The 18,951-nt window shown below is 37.9% G+C and overlaps 1 protein-coding gene across 9 annotated transcripts in view; it reads left to right on the top strand.

Annotated features, from left to right (window-relative positions):
- The window catches only part of PPP2R2C (protein phosphatase 2 regulatory subunit Bgamma), a 168,253-nt gene that overhangs the window by 75,677 nt on the left and 73,625 nt on the right, over positions 1–18,951 (top strand). For 2 of the 9 annotated variants that reach the window (XM_048941506.1, XM_048941505.1), the window contains exon 2: positions 14,282–14,435. The exons of 5 other annotated variants lie outside the window; for them this stretch is intronic. In XM_048941506.1, the coding sequence (XP_048797463.1) occupies positions 14,423–14,435 (13 nt within the window). In that variant the 5' untranslated portion in view covers positions 14,282–14,422. Of the gene's footprint in view, positions 1–389; positions 6,067–7,429; positions 7,580–14,281; positions 14,436–18,951 lie in introns of those variants that run through there. 2 more of the 9 variants (XM_048941502.1, XM_048941504.1) reach the window with 2 other exon arrangements.

Raw genomic sequence — 18,951 nt, 5'->3', positions numbered from 1 at the left:
ATGCTGATTACAAGTGAGTAAGAAACAAGTTTTTACTTGTTACATTTGAGGGGTCCTCAAAAATCCTCAGTGTAAATATGTGGTAATCCTTAGTGTCAGCAAGGGTAGACTTGGAGGACTTCAGTTGTGAGACAGATTTCTCAGCAATTTAATCTTATTGTAAGCACATAATGCGTGGGATTTTTTATTTATTTCATTTATAAAAGGTGTGTGCTATAATTTTCTTACTGTATTGTGGAGTTTGAGCATAGTGCAGTAGCTCAATTAACCTTGTCATGGGTACGTTGCTCAGTGAGTGCTCTTTCTGTCCAGAAACAGTCACCAGGACAGGCAAAGTAGTGCCTAGGCAGGTTTGGCAGGTTTAAGTAGAGTGCTTTCTGCAGGGGCTGACAGCAAAGGCATGAGGATCCTTCCTTTCTCCTAAGTAACTCCAGATACATTTCTTATTCTCTCCCTTCCTATCTGATGGGTTCTCATGCCATAATCGATTCATAATCTATCTTCAAAAGCCTTTTCTGCACTCTCCCAATTGTTCCCAGCTGAACTGGATTTGAATTGTGTTCTGTTTGTCTCAGCAACAGATGCCAGATATCATTAAATCACGAAAAGTCAGGCAAGAATAGCCATTCTTTCTGTAATTTTGGCCAAAATGATCTTCATGTTTTTTCAAGACAGTTTTTTATGTTTTCTATTACTGAAATGTTAGGATGTAGACAATGTATGAGTACTCCTGTGGAACTGAATAAAATTATAGTGGGAATGTGACTTGCTTTTGTTAACTTTTAATCCATTTTTCACCTATTATTAAATGTAAAAATAATGAGAGAATTACAAGTAGTGCCATAAATCAATGCATGTCCTGAACTGCAGTGCAAATCATTTTTATGAGAGCAAGCCCCTGTATTTATAATAAATCAAATTCTTTATCTTTTGAGCTTCCTGATTAAAGTAATTAGTCATTTATGTTGATACAGAGCCATCAGTGAACACTTGTTTTATATCACAAGTATTGAATCTTAAAGAAGTTTGAAAGGGTCATTGGTTATAATTAGCTACACATTGTAATGTAGATTTGTTGTTTTGTTGGTGGGAAAGTAGTTTCTTCTGACCTAGATTAATATGCTGAGCAATTCTCCTTCTGAAATTAGAGCAAACTGTATTTTAAGTAAGATACTGTCAGTAGCTTAAGAGGCTTTTAGAAACTGAGCATGGAAAAAATTTTTGGACTCAGATAAAAAACTAATGTGAAAAGCCAGGTATGACACAGCAGAGGCACTTGGGTAGGGCACGCTGTGCCAGCATCCCTCCTTGTGAGACTGCAGCATTAGTTCCTGCCCCTTCCCATAGCAGCTGGGAGAGGTCTGGCTAATGCCGTTTGCAAAGTGTTTGGTAACTTGGGAACTGCACATGCTGTGTACCTGTAAAACACAGCTGTTGGCTGAGAGGTTCTCTTTGGGATGTGGTTCTTACCAACCCATACTTCGCATCACTCCCACTTGGGTGAGGCCACACTTGGAGCACAGTGTTTGGTTTTGGGCCTCTCACTACAAGAAAGACATTGAGGCCCTGGAATGTGTCTAGAGAAGGATAGCCAAGCTGGTGAAGGATCTGGAGCTCAAGTCATTTAGGAAGTAGCTGAGGGAAACTGGGATTGTTCAGCCTGAAGAAGAGGAGGCTCAGGGTTGAGCCTTATGACTTTCCACAACTCCCTGAAAGGAGTTGTGAGGTTGAGGTTGGTCTCTTCTTACAGATAACAGTGATAGAACTTGTGGTAATGGCTTTAAGTTGTGCCAGGGATGGTTCTTGTTGGATATTAGGAAAAAATTCTTCTCAGGAGTAGTGAGGTATTGGAACGGGATGCTCAGGGAGGTGGTGAAGTCTCCGTCCCTGGAGGTGTTCAAGAAACATGTAACACCTTGGCACCAAGGGACATGGTTTAGTGGGCATGGTGGGGGTGGGTTGATGGTTGGACTGGATAATCTCAGTGGTTTTTTACAATTCTATAGAACAAAGCCACACTTGCAGACAAAGATCATGCTTCTGGGGACAAGTTTAAAAGTCTGCAGAGATGTTTTTATGGATGTGAGATGGGGCAGCCTATGCTGATTGGCTGATGAGCCACGTAATTTCAGTTTAAGGTGAACTTACCTTTTGGTGGCATTATGACTCGATCAGTACTGGTCTCCTGATTTGCTGGCTGAAGTTTTCATTATATTTGAAGACAGATTTATATTATTTTTTTAATTTTCTATGTCAAACTCCAAGGATAATTATGAAAGTCGAAGTCTTTCATTTCTTATTAGATTACATGCTTTATTTAGAGTTAAAATAAGGGAACCTTCCCATCAGTTACTTTGGTCACCTGCTGTGCAGGCTAATAGTACCATGCTTAATCTTAAAAAGCAGTGTCGGTCACAGTCACATTTGAATTCCAGTGTAGCAGCAAGGAGACAATGAAGGGAGAAAAGTTAGCTGAATTAGTGCTGGTTTGTATTAACACTTTTCAAAAGCAAGTGCCTGGATGAATTCTGCAGTCTAACAGATACATCAAATTGTGGCTTTGAAGATGTACTTTTTAGAAAATGAGTCGTGTTAAGATTGAAACATATTTTTAGTTTATATTCCTGTGAGTAGCGCTATTAAAGTCAAACTTGTTTTAGTAATGCTTATGGAGAAACAAGTAATAACATAATGTGAGAATGTGAGAGGTTCCTCTTACAAGGGAGAAAAGGGGTTGTGACTGAGGGCAGGTAAATGTGAGCGCTGGCATTATTATTATTGGTTTTTTTTCTATTGTGAGTGATGAAGCACTGAGCAATTTCACAAGGAAGCTTAAATGTGCATTAGAGAAAGTCTTTACATCTTCTAAGACAAAGGAAATGGGTTATTTTTTGGAGAATATTGTTACAAAAAAAAACACAAAACAACAAAACAACAAAGCATCAGGGAACACAAAATCCTCTACAAGGATGAACATTGTCACTTGAAAAGAAAATAGGTACTCACGTCCGTTCACCACCTGGGTATTAATGCAGCCAATTACTGTGCCCTGCCTTTCAGACATTATTATGTTACAGCAAGAAAAGAGCCAATATTGTATTTTATATGACCTTTCTAATGCTGTATATACACATATAGATTTGTGTTATTTGTCTCTTTGATTTGCCAAATGTTTCTTATTTCTGGCTCAAGGCATTTATTTATTGCAAGGCTTCAAGCTGCGGTAAACAAGGTCATAGATTAAGAATTGATTTCCACAGTTGCTCTAGCATACAAACTAAATTTCTCTTGGTTGGTTATAAAAACCACAGCTGGGCATAAATTCATATTTTCAGGCATTATCTTGAAATTAATGTTAAAGCACATGAAAAACATTCTTAGTACGCATTGCATGCTTATTTTAGGGCTTCAGCTAAAGCTTAAGGAAAGCAAATTGTTTTTACACTGCAAGTTTCTAAATGAAACCATGTTATTACTGATCTGAAGCTTCTTTATTTTACTTGGTATGTTTTTTTCTTTATCTGTTTTTGTTGATAGGTTTTCTATACAGCTTTTGGCAAATTTTTATGATCAATAAGTTGATTAGTTCTTTGTTTTTGCTATATGTTCACAGAGATCTTTCTGCTTATGACAAGAGTGGAATATCATTTCTGTTCTTTCAAATTAGATGATCCTGCTACAAATAGAAAAATCCTACCGTTCTGTTATCTTTTGCTCCATCTTCCCTATTCCCCCCCATTTTAAGGTACGCTTTGTGATAATAGAGGAGTGCTGTGTACCACGATTGATTGATGTGACTGTCAAAGATGTTTAACTCCTCTATGAATCGCTGGTGCAATACAGTTTTGTAGTAACTATAAAATAAAAAGTTAAGTACAGAAATCGGCTCCTTAGTCATGTCTTTAAAGGAATTCTTTCTGTTACATAATCCCATGCCCCTGCCCTCCATGTTTGAGTTAGTTCAGTTGAGTGAGCAGAAATCACGATAGGTTATGTGTGTTTTCAGGTCGTAATCACCTTCCTCAGGTGGTTTTATGAACATTACCTTGGCCTCCACTGTTCCTATGGGTATCAAAGTTATTGTACCTGCCATAGGCAGAGATAAGAAAAAGGAAATGTGCATAAATAAATTACTTCAGGCTTAGGGCTCACTTTTTTCAATTCAGATGGATGTTTTGGAGGACTGAAGTTGTGAAATCTATCTGTTGGCACTGATTCCTGTTCCCTCCCTGAACTGTGTTTTGTAGGATTAGAATATGTGGATCTCCTTTCACGGCTGTATCTGTTTTGTTTTGATCTCATTGTACAGAATCTTTAGCTGGAGCTTAATTGAAGGTATCCTAAATTGACTTTTGTCAGCGTTTAAAAATGCATGTCTATAAAATCTATAAAATACAAAATAAAATTGACTTTCACTTCTTAGGATTTCCATATGGAGATATCTCCAGAAATGCAACTTTGTGGTGAAATGAGGTAAATCAATTCAATCTAGACTTTCTCTGAATAATAAAACAGTCTTACTGGAAGCCCTGTTAGATGGAATTATGATTATCAAGTCTGGTAGTCAGGAAGATTTCTTGTTAGGGTATGGCTGCAGGACGACTAACTGAAGTGTGGTTATTTTATATATATTATTATATAAAAGATTTCCAACCATTTCTGAAATGTAGGTTGCTGTTTTGAAAAGCCCTTAAATATGTATAACAAAGCTTGGACTGATTCATTAACTTTGAATAAATTCCTGTGATGAATGAGGGAAATGAAGAGAAAGCACAAATAGCTTATTGAGCAAGACTCCTTGTATGTGGCTGGCTCCCTGCAGAGGCACAGTACTGGGACAGATGCATCTCTGATGTGTCATTGTAGATCCACCAGAGGCTTTGAAGGAGCAGAACCTTATCAGAAGGAAATCTTGCATGGGCCTCCTCTCTACTGACACAGTATTCAGATTTTCAAGTTTTTGTTTTTCCCCTACTCCTTTTTCTCTTCTATTAATAGGTGGACAAATCTGATCAGTTTTACTTTTATGCTTTGATGGGGTTGGTATAAGAACCTAATAGTGCTAGAAATCTACTCCTGTTTTACTACTCCTTTTGAATTTTTCTTGCTATTATCTGTATTCCTGATGCCTTGCAAAGTCACTCTCTGCAGTCACCTAATTCTCATGTTCTCATATTCTCCACATAGAACCATTCGTCAGTGATCCCTGGTGCAAAATACTGAAAAAGGGTCCTTGCAACAAACAGAAAAGTTTGGTGAGCAGGGAGGGGGAGCAGTCTCTCCATCTTTGCACTCTGCAGTAGGAGGAGAGAAAAGAATGGAGGTGAATGAGGGGAGATGAATGCTTTCCTGTAGACTACCTGAAAAGACAGTGATTTCTAGGTGGAAGTTGGCAATGTACATCTGAGCCAAGTCTTATCTAGCCAAATCCTAGAAGTTGGGTTTTTATGACGTTGTAAGTAATGCAGTTTGAAGAAGTCTGCCCACAGTAAGTGATTGGGACTGGGTCATTATCAAAGAAGTGTGTTATTGTGCTGACTTTTTACTTTAAGTCTGTTTGGTGTCTCAGCTCTTGATGCAAAATCTGGGAAACTGGAGGACCTTTCTTACTTTAATAAGAGAACTAAGCTTGTAAAGTTTGCTGAAGGTTTGACACATTGTTCCAGTTACCTATTTGGTAAGTATTTTTGTATTACTAGAAATGTATGGATTCTTTTTACCAGCTGAAATATTTGCAGAGGATACTTCATCATTAAAAAACAGCATTATCGTGGATCCATTCTCAGCCTCATCAAATTGCAGTAGCGCAACATCTGAAAAACATAACTTGATTCAAAACAACCTTGAATCACCGATGCGACTTTGAGGGGAGGCACCAGCAACATAATATGATTGCAGTACGGTTTTCACTCCATGCTCAGTGTTTTGCAGTGCCATGCATGTTCTGATACATGGCATACACCTGCGCTGGCTCAATCAGCGGAAAATCGACCAAAACATGCAGATGCTGAGAGAAATGCTTGAAGAAGTTGAAGAAATAGAGGTCACCTGATGTGAAGCTTCTAGGTATGCCCTTCTTTTTATCAACAAAATGACGTAGTTCTTGAACAGTTGATTTTCTTTTACTGGATGTCTGAATGCAGATTTGTTTATCGCATTTACTGCTTTCTTGTTGATAGAAGTTGAAGAAGGGAGACAAACAAAACATACAGGGTTGTTCATGTGTATACAGATCTTTTTTCCCTTTTCCACCCTTTATATGAAGTGCAGCGCCATGGACACCCAGTGTAGTCCTAATGACATGGAAAAGTGAAAAACAAGGCCACAGGCTTGCAAATAAAAATTATTTACTCATTTGAAACTGGAAAGCAGGCAGTGCATTGCTTTGTAACTAGCTCCAGGATAGGGATGGTACTTGAACTGTGTTTTTGTATCACACCATTCATGTATTTGATCATCCATCTCGCATCGTATTTTATGTTATTGACCTGTCCAAATTCATCTGTGACAGAAAAAGGCCTCTGTACTCTTTTTTGATGGCTTTTTCTGTTTTTTTTTTTTTTGTTTTGTTTTTCCATCTGTCTTAGCTGTGTGGATCATGAGCATCCAGTGTGCAACAGTTCTCTGCTCGCTTCACAACTACTCTAGCAGCTCCATGCTGTTGTAATTGCTTTTTGTCTCTTCTGCTCAGAGGCACTGATATGTGGATATTTCCTGACTCATTAGCACTTTTTATTTTCATAGTAAATTAATTGAAATTGATTTTTGTTTAAAAGGAGGAGATGGTAAAAACTTGCGACACTGGAGCAGAGTAACAGAAAAACAAGTAGGTACTTAGGCTCGGTTCAGATGAAAAGAGTACTGTTCCCTTAATTTGTCTTTCTCTTAAACATACCAAGGGATGTTGTTCTTCCATTGTCCACACTCGTCTTTACACTCTTCTTTACCTTCATCTGCAAATGGAGTCCATTACTAAACTGAGATGCTTTCATTATCTAATTTTAAAGTAGACCCAAAGTGCAGTCTTAAGAAAGCCAGCTCATATGACTACACTTTCATACTGTGCTGCTGTTTGTAACCTGTGTATTATTTGAGCTCATTATGCTGGCAGAGAAGAGCTAGTCCTGGAGATAGCTGGTATATTGCTTCATTTTGCCCACTTCTAGTCATGTCAGTCCATATGAAAAGTAGCATGAATCTGTGCTGAGGCTTTCATCTCAGTGTAGTCCTGGAATTTGGGCTGATGCAAGTGCTCTATGTGGGTTAGAGGTTTTATTCTGTTTTGTTATAAAGTCCTCAGATATTGGACTTGGAATGAACTGACATTCAGTTTTGAAACAATGGGGGCTTAAGGGACAAATGAAATGACTGTTCCTTTGTATACCTGAAGTGGATCAATGGCTTTGTTTTTTATGTTTTTATTTGAAAGATATCACTTGCTGGCTTCAGAGTGGGTGGATTCAGCTTCCTTCTGGATCCTGAGCAAGTCACCTGTGAGAGATCTTGTTTTCTGCTGGGTGTACAGACAGCATGGAAGGGGAGAGCATCTATGAGGTTGATTCTGAAGATGGACCTGGAGGTAAGGGTGCTTATAACTTCCGTTTTCATCCCAGATGGCTGGTTGCAGGGCAGCCCTTACGACAACGGACCACGGAAGCCACAAATAGCAAATCTAACAAAGATGTGTACAGTTCTTCCATTGTACTGTGTTGCTTTACAAGCAGTGAATAAAAGTGATTTTGAAAACAGCTGTCTCCTAGAGGAAGTGGCACATCTGGATGCTGCATGTACAAAGCATTGCTATTTGGAGCCTGAGATTTTCCAAACATGATGCAAACCCCAAGAATTTACAATAAAATTAAAGCCATGTAGCCCGTTCTCTATTGTTTCTTTCTCTGTCTCTCACCTGCTGAGCAACTCTGTTATACACGCCATCTGTTTTGTTAATTTTTTTTAACTGGACTGTGGAAAACTGCATGAAATGACTCTGACTTTCTATACATACCCACTAACACTACAACTGTCTTTGGTCAAACGTGCTAAATTCACTGTTGTGATTTATCACTTTAATAATGGGGAAAGCAGAGTTAATATTACATACTTCTGCAGTCGTGCTGATGTTTGTGTATCACACTAGGGAATTTTGTCAGTTTTCAGACTGATGACGTACTTTTGTGCTACTGCTTTTTCCCACCAGTTTTTTGAATTCCTCATTATGTAAATCTTCTTGTGAGACTAACTGGGCAAACACCCTTATGTGGTTTGTGAAGCACATTCAACTGCCTAGATCAACTCACTTTTGAACTCAGAAGTCTAAATATTGTTGGAAGGAATGGGGTTCATTCCGAATAAAAAAAAAGAATAACGTATAGATACAGGAGTTGGTGTGCTGTGCATCTGTATGATGGTTTGGGTATTTTCTTGCAGTGATCACTGTAAGAAGATGGGTGTTTTTTTTAGTAGATTGTACTGTGCTTCTACTGAGACACTCCCTTTCATGTTTAATATTTCTTTTCTTGGGCCCTAGCTGTATCATCAATATTATTTATTGAAGGAGCAAGTTATACTGCCTTAGCTCTGAGTTTTCTTCATATTAATGAGTTGCCTCCAGCTGCTCTTCAAGCAGCCTAACATGCAAATATGTACACATGAAACTTATTTTTTTTACAGAAACCTCAGTAGTTCTGTGAAATACCTGTTTTATCATAATAATTATTACTACAAGAAAGGTATCAGCACTTATGTTTAAGTAATGCCCTTCTGCTATGTGGGTGAAGGATAACAGCAGCGTCCTCTCCTGCTTTCTGAGCATTTGTCATACCCTCTGCCAGAGTTTTTGAAACACTGCAACTGGAGCCATTGTCTGACCATTAGTGATTAGGGTACTTTTTCATTTCGTATCCTGTCTTGGGAACTAATTTCCTGGCCTTATCATTATGTCCTTCACTGAATCTCTGCTGCAGTACTGTATCTTTGTCATTTCTTTCAAGCCATTTTGTGCATGGAGAAATTCTTTCAGAGCTGAGGTCAAAGAAAAAAATTGTATCCCAGCCCTCTTTTAGACTGACCTTTGCTGTTAGAATAATTTATTGTCCTTGATCTACGTTTTCTAATTTGTATAGGCAAGACCGAGTGTGTGTGTGTGTGTGTGTGTGTGTGTGTGTGTGTACACAGAACGAATAAACATACTTCTGGCCTGTTTTCCTGTCTTTCCTCTTCATTTCTGAGTTAAGAGATAAGCTCTTCAGAGGAAATTTACTATGTTTTTGGGAAATGGTAATAATAAATCACCTTAAACTCGAGTTTAATAAACTTATTGGTATGAGAACAAAATTTGATCCTGTATGTGAAAGGGATATATTTACAGCTACATCACAGAATCACAGAATTGTAGGGGTTGGAAGGGACCTCCAGAGATCATCGAGTCCAACCCCCCTGCCAAAGCAGGTTCCCTACAGTAGGTCGCACAGGTAGGCATCCAGGCAGGTCTTGAACATCTCCATATATATACATGATTATATACATGATATATAATATATACATATTATATACATGATATACATGTCAGTATATATATATGTTGCCTTTTTAGACAGTGTGTCTGCACAAGTAGTACTAAACACAGAGGACCAGTTTGCATGTTCCAGAAAACAAGTGCTATTGTCTGTGTGTGAATTACTAGCTAAAAGCTCAAGTAAAAAAAACCTCCTTGCTTCAAAACAAACAACTATCTCATTCTGAAAGTTGGAGTTATGGGGGTTATCCCCTCTGTTATCCCTTCTGTTATGATCTACCCTTCAGGTGCTGTTAGCTGATGGGTAAGGGAAACGTTGGATGTTTTCTGTGTTCATAAAATCTAGAGAAACAGAATTCTCTTTGTCTTGCTTTTCCTGTTTCTGTTTGAGATAGAAAAATGGCAAAGGTCTGCCAAGCTGGAGGATACTGCGCTGTTTAACAGAATGTGAACTAAATGAAAGTGTGACTTCAAAATGAGCCAACAACTCCACATTTTGAGAAGAAGGGCCTTTGTTTAAGGCATCTGCATACTGTCTGATTTGGGTACATATGTATCAGTGGCATGTAACAAAGTACACATACATCCTACATACTATAGATGCAGCTATACCTGGAGTTATGTACGTCCTGAGTACAAATGTTTATTTACAACTAGGCTGATTTTATGTCTGAGTTCTGATACATCACAGACTTAAAACAACTTTGCCTGATTTCAGCAACATGAGTAGAACTTGTCAAGCTGTTTACCAATACAATGAAATTAATTCCAAAACCCAATTATGCTTCGTTAATTCGTATGTCTGTTCACTGATGAAAGTGTTTCCTGTGACTGTAAACTCCCTGATAGGCTGCCTGAATTTGAGGGTCAAAGATTCTTAAGAATTTTTTGTCTTTTTCTGTCAGAGACAAATAAATCAGTAGGTCACAATCCCACTAACGCTCTTTCTTTCATTGGTAGTTAGTATTTTCACATTCAGGAAGGTAAAGGCCCCTCCCCTCATTTTAATACAAGCAAGAATTTGGACTTTTGTGAGTGTGGGTGGCTGATGGCACTCTTTAATATCGGTGGGAGCTCACTGGGAATGGTGCCTGTCGAGTCAAGTGACTTAATCCGGTGCTATAGAGTTATGTACTTCACTCACATGTCTCTGGTTTGAAAGCACTGTGGGTAGCTGTGCAGTTGGTCTCGTACTTGGTCCTCTTCACTTGATGTATTACTTTCATGGTAGGTTTTGAATTCCTTTTCAGTCAGTGCACAAAGAATGATGAAGATGGGTTTTCTCTCAGCCTATAAAGCCTAAACACAGTGAGCTTCATCTGCCTAAAAGAGTGTTGCTTTCCGGAAGTAGAAGGCCTCTTGCTGTTTTTCTAGAGCAATATTCTGCTTCCTATATTTTTTTTTGTAAACCTGATGCAGATTTTACAGGGTGTTCTCATTAAATGATTGTTTTTACTGGTAGCCATTGGTCTACTTTGATGTGTTCGTAAAAGTAGCCATTAACATGGACAATGCAGAGTTAAATATATTTTGAGATGTTTCTTTAGAAACTTCTAATCTTTTTCAATATTGAGTGATAAGATTATTAATTAAAACTAAAGGTCAACATCTATTATTGCTCTGTTTCCATGACTTGATTTTTCAATATTTAATCCTATTTGTTTTGGCATGGAGTCTGCACTGGGTAGATCTATATGTTGAATCAATACCATAGCATGCATTTTTCCTTGTTGGCTCTATTTAATGAGAATCTGAAGATTTGCTGCTGCTCTTTGCAGTTGAAAGGTATGAATGAGGAAAGATTAGGGAGAGGTTAAATGCCTCGTTGTTCTGTTGCATTGCTGATGTTAGGTCAGGTCTGCTCTTAGCCTGGTGTTTTCACTTGTAGCTCTCGTTCAAGTACAAAATCCTTCCTGCATGCTAGCAAGGTTGCAAGTCAGTTGCTATGGTATTCAGCATTTTATGTAGCCAATCGGCTTGCTTTTCAGCCCAGAATAAGAAATCAGTCACACAGACCAGAGCCGTAATGAAAAGAACAGCTATTGTTGGTGTTAAAATCTACAGAGGTTGGGAGAACAGCAGAATATGAGTTTTCAGAAAATACTGATAGCAGTCCTTGTTTATGGTGTTATTTCCTACTGTATAACTACATGCTAATGATAGTGTCATAACAGTATGTTTTCAGGAGTATGATAGATTCTGCTGCTTGTCTTCTGCTGTTTGGCTAATCAGAAAATTCTGGAATGCTGCAATGTAATATAGAATGGCTTTGAATGTCATAATGGAGCTGAGTGTTAGCACAGTCATCCAAGGTCATAAGAAAGACAAGTTGCTTGGATAGAAGTAACGTTCTGATAGGTAGTATCCAAAAAGGGAGGACAGATACCTAAGTCCTTTTACAGGCTTTTAAGAAACTCTTGTTTTCTTGTAGGTAGGTTTGTTCTCTTCCCTACTCTGTCCACAATTGTATCTGTAGGAGAAACAGAAAATACTGCTGCTTTTAAAGAAAACTTCATCACTCTGAAGTCGTGGTTATACCACAAATACAACTTCTTCATTGCAATTTAGAAATCACTAGAAACCATGCTTGCAGAGGAGAATGCTACATACCAAAGGCCATCAAAAACCTAGACAACCTATCACGACAGGTATGTGAGAACACATATTTGAATTTGGAAATAACTTTACAAAAAAAAGTAGTGATTTATTCTAGGAATTATTTTTATGTACTCTGTACATAAAAATATTGGCACAATATCTTTGCCCAGTGGATAATAGTTATTGAGAGTTATGAGAGCTTTTGTTTTCTAAACCCGCTGACAGTGAACTCTGATACCTCTGCTGTCCCTGAATAGGAAGAGAGTCATCAGGGGTTTGGTTAAGGATAGTAGCTGAATGATGAAGTTGAATCTTGGAGAGGCTTTGAATGATACTGCCAATAGATGCTTAGGTGAGGTCTCCCAGTGGTGGCAGAATGGTGTAGAGATGAATGAATTTATTTGTTATTCAAATCACTGCAGTCACTGATTGCATTAAAAAAGAATGAACATCTGAAATTCTCAAGCCAGGAAGCGTACAAGAGTGCTCAAAGTCTTGAAAGTACTTTCTGCATTGACCACTGCATTTATATACTGTTGCAAGAAATTGTAGGCAAGATATTAATTTTAGTAGTTTTTGGTTTTTCATCTTAATTGCAGATATGTTCTTACATACTTTCACTTACAAATTGCCATTTATTAGTAATTGTCTACTTGCCACTCAGCTTTTGCAAGGCGAGTTGTATGGGATGGGATTTCATTTAGAAAAGCCTTGTATTTTTAAGGAAAGGGCAATGGAAGAGTTGGGGAGTGGATTTAAATTCAGTTACAAAAACAATTCTCTGTGTTGATGTGGTGCTCAAAGACTTGGCTTGCTTCATTTGATGCTTTATTTACCTTTCACAGGCTATTCACTGCATGCAATGATTCTTTTCAGGTTGTCACACATACCAGTCCTCTGCCATGTTAATTATCATAGCCCCACTGCTTTTGGAAATTATGATCGAGTTATGATAGTCTGCATTCCAATAGGACTTCCTTCATTTTTACCACAGTAATTCTATGAGCTCGATTTGCATTCACTAGTCATTGAAAGTGCTGCTTTTAATAGCAGAAATGTAAGCAGAAGTTAAGCTTTGCCTCTGTAGGATGTGTGCAGACACACCCCTGAGTGACTAAGTTGAATGGATTGCTGTTGTCTGGACTAAATTCACATGATGACAAATACCTTCATAAAAAGGTATTATCAGCAACTCATCCTTCTGAATTGCAAAGATCTACAAGTGTAAATGTAAGCATGTGTTAATAAGCATTGAAGTCATCCTGCCATGTGTTTTTTTCCCTGTACAGAGCTTGCATCTATTTGCCTTTCAGTATATCTTCTAGAAAAGAAAGGCTTTGGAAGAAAATCAGAAGAAACAAATTGAAATGAAAAATACATTGCACAAGGTTCCATAAAGTTATTCTTTTTGATGCTGTACTGACTCGGGATGAGGGATTGATAGCTTGGTCTTCTCTGTTTTCAGTATTAATAAAATGGGTTCCTTAACTCTGTCTCCTTACGTTCTGATGACAGAAATACAGTTTGCTTCTGTGAAATAGAGCATTTTATTTTTAATGCTTGTGTGATTTGTTTTTCCTTACTTTTCCCAGTTCTTGAGTTTTCGTGAAGAAGATCCTACCTTTCGTTGAAAGAGAAGGGGCACCTGTTCTCTAGATGCTATAGACTGATACTCTGGTGTCCATTTAAAATTTTGAGTGAATCAGCTGATTTCTTCTTAAAACTCTGCTTCAATAAGCATCCTGTTGAATGGTTTTTGATGGTGGGGGAATTGATGAATCTGAGCTGAATCCCTTCAATGGCTGCACAAAGGGCTTCCAGTTATGTAGATCAGGAGTGAACTATGGTACCTGTCTGGTAATTCAAGAAATAATTCTTACCTCCTTAGGATTAAGAGTTTGAGACAGGAAAATCACTTGAGTGTCTGCAAATTACACAGGTGGAAGTGAGCAGAAGAGTTGGAGAGTTCTGGGCCGAAGCTTTTGATTTACACTCTCAGAAGTTTGGGAGAGTCCATTGAGAAGGTATTTTTCTGTTATTGAAAGAGATTGAGAGAACAAGTTGCTTTCTTGCTTAATGGGGTCAACAGTTTTGTTCCTGCTTGAAAAATTAAACTTAGATGAGGAAAAATTTCACCTTTTTTTTGTCTTGAATTTCTTTGTTTTTTAGGGAAAGCTATAAGGAAGCTTGTGCGCAAGGCGACTGGTGGCATCTAGAATCCTCAGATTTCCTTGACTGAATCCATCTGGTTTTAGCCCTAAATATAGTAGACAAGCTGCACTGCTTGCACTGATAAATTTTATCTTCCAAATGATAGACCAAGGTACAGTCATGTATACTCACCATTTTTGATCTTATTTCACTCTTAATTCTGTTGCTTTTTGGATAGTTGTAACAGTATGGTTTGTCCCTATTGTTGTGGAAGCTACTAACAAGAACAAGTTTGCATCTTGGTGGTAAACTTACCCACTCCTGTGGTTTATCAGCTTGTCTGCAGAGGCAGGTAGACAGTGGGACTGCTGGCAGGACAACTTCTTATGGTTTTACTGTATGTGGAAAAGAAAAAAGTGAGAAAACAAAACCAAATGTCATCTCCTTTTTTTTTTTTTTTTTTGACATGTATTTGCATTTACTTTGTTTAGTTGGCAGTTGTAAAAGGGAAAGAGACTGTTCTAACAGAGCATAGCTTTTGACTGTAAGGTAACACTTCTTATCAAAAGAAAAAGTGGATCGCTGTTATGTTAAGTGATAGTTAATCATTAGTTTTTTTATATCTGCTTTGGTATCTCAGATAGCTGTGGGAATAGCAAGCAATCTATGGCCAGCTGGCCTGCATTCTGAGTCCAGAAATTCTTTTTGCTTTTGTTTTATTTAGGGGTGCCTTCTGTCTCTTACCTCTGTCTCTTTTAAACTGTAGAGGAGGTGATTTTGTTATCACAGATCATACTGATTTCATAATGTTTTTTGAAGTGTTATTTCATGTGTGAAAGGACTTGTTTCCTCTGATATTCCTGTGGGTATCTACTCAAATATTTTGTTCTGCTTGGATAGTCCATGAGATGTAAAACTTAGGACTGATTCTTTTAAAATTGTTTTATCTGAGCATGACATAGATTGAATATTAATTCAGTTGCACAGAGTTTGTTAAAATTTTGATCATATCGGATGTTGAATTGGAAAACTTCAAAGCTGTCAGCTTTTGGCTACAGGTGAAGGGGAGGAAGCTTCCTGGCTGTTTCTTCTCTGTTCTTCATGCTACATGTTGAGCTGCAGCTGTTCCCTGCCTCTACGTTCAAATGTTGAGCCTTATCCTTACATTAGTGTGGGCCTGGATACAAAATCTTCCAATGGTTTCTCTCTAATCTTCCAATGGTTTCTCTCTAATGCAGAATGCACTTGGGATAACAGCTGGATCTGGGGTGGATGGTCATAAGCTGGATTGGCTGGCATGTTTGACTTCTTGTGAACATTCAGATCTTGCTAAGGGAAATGCTACAGCAATCCCAGTCTGATCCTATGGAGCATGACCGCAATAAAGAAGACTGCAGGTCACGCACAGAAGATTTGCTAGTTGCCAGCAGCTTTCAAGCTGCTACATGAAATCTGTTTTCTGTTGTCTGGGAAAGAAAATACTAAAGTATGAAAGCTGCTGGGTTCAGGCTTGCAAAGCTGGTCTACAGATGGTTATCCTTCTGAATAGAATGCTGTTCAAATACATGTTCCTGCTGAGAGGCTAGTGAAAAGCTCCCATCATTCTGCTGTTTAATTAATACAACACAGCAAATAATTGAAAGTATATGTCTGCCATTTCGATCAATAGCAATAGATTGAACCTTTGGCATACAGATAATAGGTAATTTTTTTCTCTGTTATTAGTAGAGCCAGAAGATAAGGTTGCTGAGTTATGATACAATCTCTGATGACATTCAGCTGGCCTGTGGTGCTCAGTGTCAAATCCTTCCTGTCCTTCTCCATCCCTAGTGTTTCGTGATAAGTCTCAATGTCTATTGTGTACCTGTCTATTTAGCAACTGGCAGGTCAAAGCACTTGGGTATAGTAAATTCATTTTCTTTGTTCAAGGAAATTCTGGTATTATTTAATGGTGGTTTTAGGTTATCAAAATTATTACACTCCTCTATTTGCAGTCAGTGGGAAAAATCTGCCAAAAGAACTTCTGAACAGGAAAGACCTTGTGTGAGGTTTCTCATTCTCAGTGTGAACACCACATAGGGGAATATCTGGGAGCTGGTCAACGAAATTAGAGCTAATGATAGGCTTTGGCTTAAGGTGCTGCTGCTTAATGCATGCTGTGAGAAGAGGGAATGGGCCAGGCTCCCTCTGCAGTAAGAAAAGGGCTGTTGTGAGATGAGAGATTTCTGGTACTATAGTTCTGTAATAGTGGTAAGAGGCTGAAGATTTTTAAATCCTGCTAATGAATGAAAGGGATTTAGTAATTACAGAATTTAAAAATACCAGGGCCATTGAAAATGTGGAATGTAAAACATATACTGTAAAGAGGTACACAAATATTAGGGAAAGTTGGATGTTTGCTCATGTGTTTTGTTAGCTGCCTTTGTGTTTTTGTGTATAATTACAATTGAGTTTTACTTCAGCACAGTAGTAATTCAGTGAAGGAATAAATCTATAGAAGGTAATCTTCAAACTGTCATGGCAACTCAGTCTCTTGTGTCACTGTTTTTGAGAGCTTGATCCAACTACTTTTCCTTTATTTTAGAAGTCTTCCTATATTAAAAAAGATTTGTAATAACACAGATGCTGCAGCTAGATACTAAGAATGAGAGCACTACAGTAATAAGCTCACTTTAGCTCCAGTTCCTCAGCACAAAGGGCTGATGATAAGCATCATTGGAAGAATGTAACAGAGGATGCAGATTTGAATAGTTCAGTGAAAGAAATCTAAAAGGTGGTTTTGCAGAGAACTGGTTGTGCTAATCTATTCAATAGTCAGTAAAGACAGACCTTGCCATAAAGAGGCAAATAGCAAAGAAAGTTTAGGGCAGAGTGGTGCAGTGAATAACAGAAAGTTATTTTCCATTTTCAACTACTGAAGAGATTTTATAGAGATTAAAAAAATTGCTAACACAGTCAAGCATGCAATACAGAAGGTAGGTCTGATCTGTGGAAGAGCAGTCCATATAACCATAGGTCTCTAACAAAAGGACCAAATGGGTTTGTTGAACTGATGAGATGATGCTAAGTGGACAATGAGGCAACAAACCAGGAATAGGCAAAGCTTTAAATTCTGTTGAAATTAACAGCTGGAGCATGAATTTGGCACAGCAAAGTGTTTCAAAATGAGGTTTCAGTTCTTCATAACAATGGGCAGGAAAGAGGTCTGTTATTATTCTTTTTTGGTCTATCCAAGAACTGTATATAATATGGTATTGTGTGGCATTTGCTTTTGTAGTGGTTCTATTTATCTCACTGCATTGCCATCTAATAATACAGCAGACGTGGTCAGCAGCTGAAGTGGTGCTTCCTCAGCAGCAGCATACTGATCTGAACTTTTATGTACACTCAGCACTGCAACTCCATCGGCTGCATGCTCACAGTGCTGCTATTTAATGCTGCTGTAGCTGCTTCTGACAAGTTGATGTACTGGCACATCAGGAGCCTCTATTGGTACATCATGGGGAGACAGGATGATCGGTAACTGTGTGCCCTTGCAGTGCAGTGGTTATAAATACGCTTCATGAGGAGATCCCTTCTTAGTCTTCAAGAGATATTTGCACTTGCGTGTGTTACGGAGGTGGTGCTAGTGTGACCTGTCTGATAGAGCATAATTAAAGGTACCAAAAACCTGATGTGCTGCCACATGCCTCTAGACTGATAATGCAGTGCTGTGTTTTTCAGTCATTAAAATGTGCAAGTTTAATAGCTAACGGGCTTACACACCTATGTGTTGTATGGTGTTTTTCTTTTTTCTTTTTTTAACAAAATGTTAAAAAATGCACAGCCAGGAATTTCCCTGGGAAAACAAATAATTCTGACTTCTGAAGAAAACAAAGAAAAGCTTTTAACCAACATTATTAGTTATCTTTTTAGAATATTCTTTTCGTTTTGGGTTTTTATCTCCTTACCTATTTGTGTAATGAAGCCATTAACTAGTTTACAGCAGCAATTAATGAAGATTGGTTTAAATATTAGCTTCAAAAAAAATTAATCTTCCACTGAGTTGAAGGACAGAAGTCATAATTAGACAGTCAATATAATAACTTGGTAGCACACAATGTCTTCAAAGTTTTAAGTACTAAGAAATGGCAGTCACTTTGAACAGCTGGTGTTATACCCTTATCTTAATATATTTAGGAATCTGAACAGCTAAGCTGACTTTTGTCTTCAGAAGTTGTGTAGAATCTTTGCGTGTAAATGTGTAACACGATACCTGGCAATGTTCTAGGTCAGATAAATTCTGAAAAACTACTGCAGCTGTTTTATTTAGCAGTTATTTTTAAGCCTCCTTATAATTATACTTGTTACTTGCTAGGTTGCTAGTATAATTTAGATACATTGCTTTAATAATCCTAGTAGATAATGTACTGTTTTTTTGTTTCTGTACATGTATCTTTTCTGATTAATACAATGATTGAGACTAAAGAACAGGGGTAGGAAAGACAATGAAAGAAGCAAACAGCAAAAGTGAAAATAAAACACGTGAAAACATCAGGAGTCTTCCTCCAGTGTAAAAATGAGCAAACCTCACATTGCTTCCTCTCTATTTCCCAGAAAAAATCAACATATACAAATATAAAGTTCACAGAATCATAAAATCCTTAGAGTTGGAAGGATCCTCTGAGGGCCATCTGGTCCAACTCCCC

This window comes from Lagopus muta, chromosome 4 (genome assembly GCF_023343835.1).
Source record: "Lagopus muta isolate bLagMut1 chromosome 4, bLagMut1 primary, whole genome shotgun sequence".
NCBI classification, from domain to species: domain Eukaryota; kingdom Metazoa; phylum Chordata; class Aves; order Galliformes; family Phasianidae; genus Lagopus; species Lagopus muta.
The sequence above is the reverse complement of the archived record's forward strand: the minus strand, read 5'-3'. Positions and strand labels throughout refer to the sequence as shown.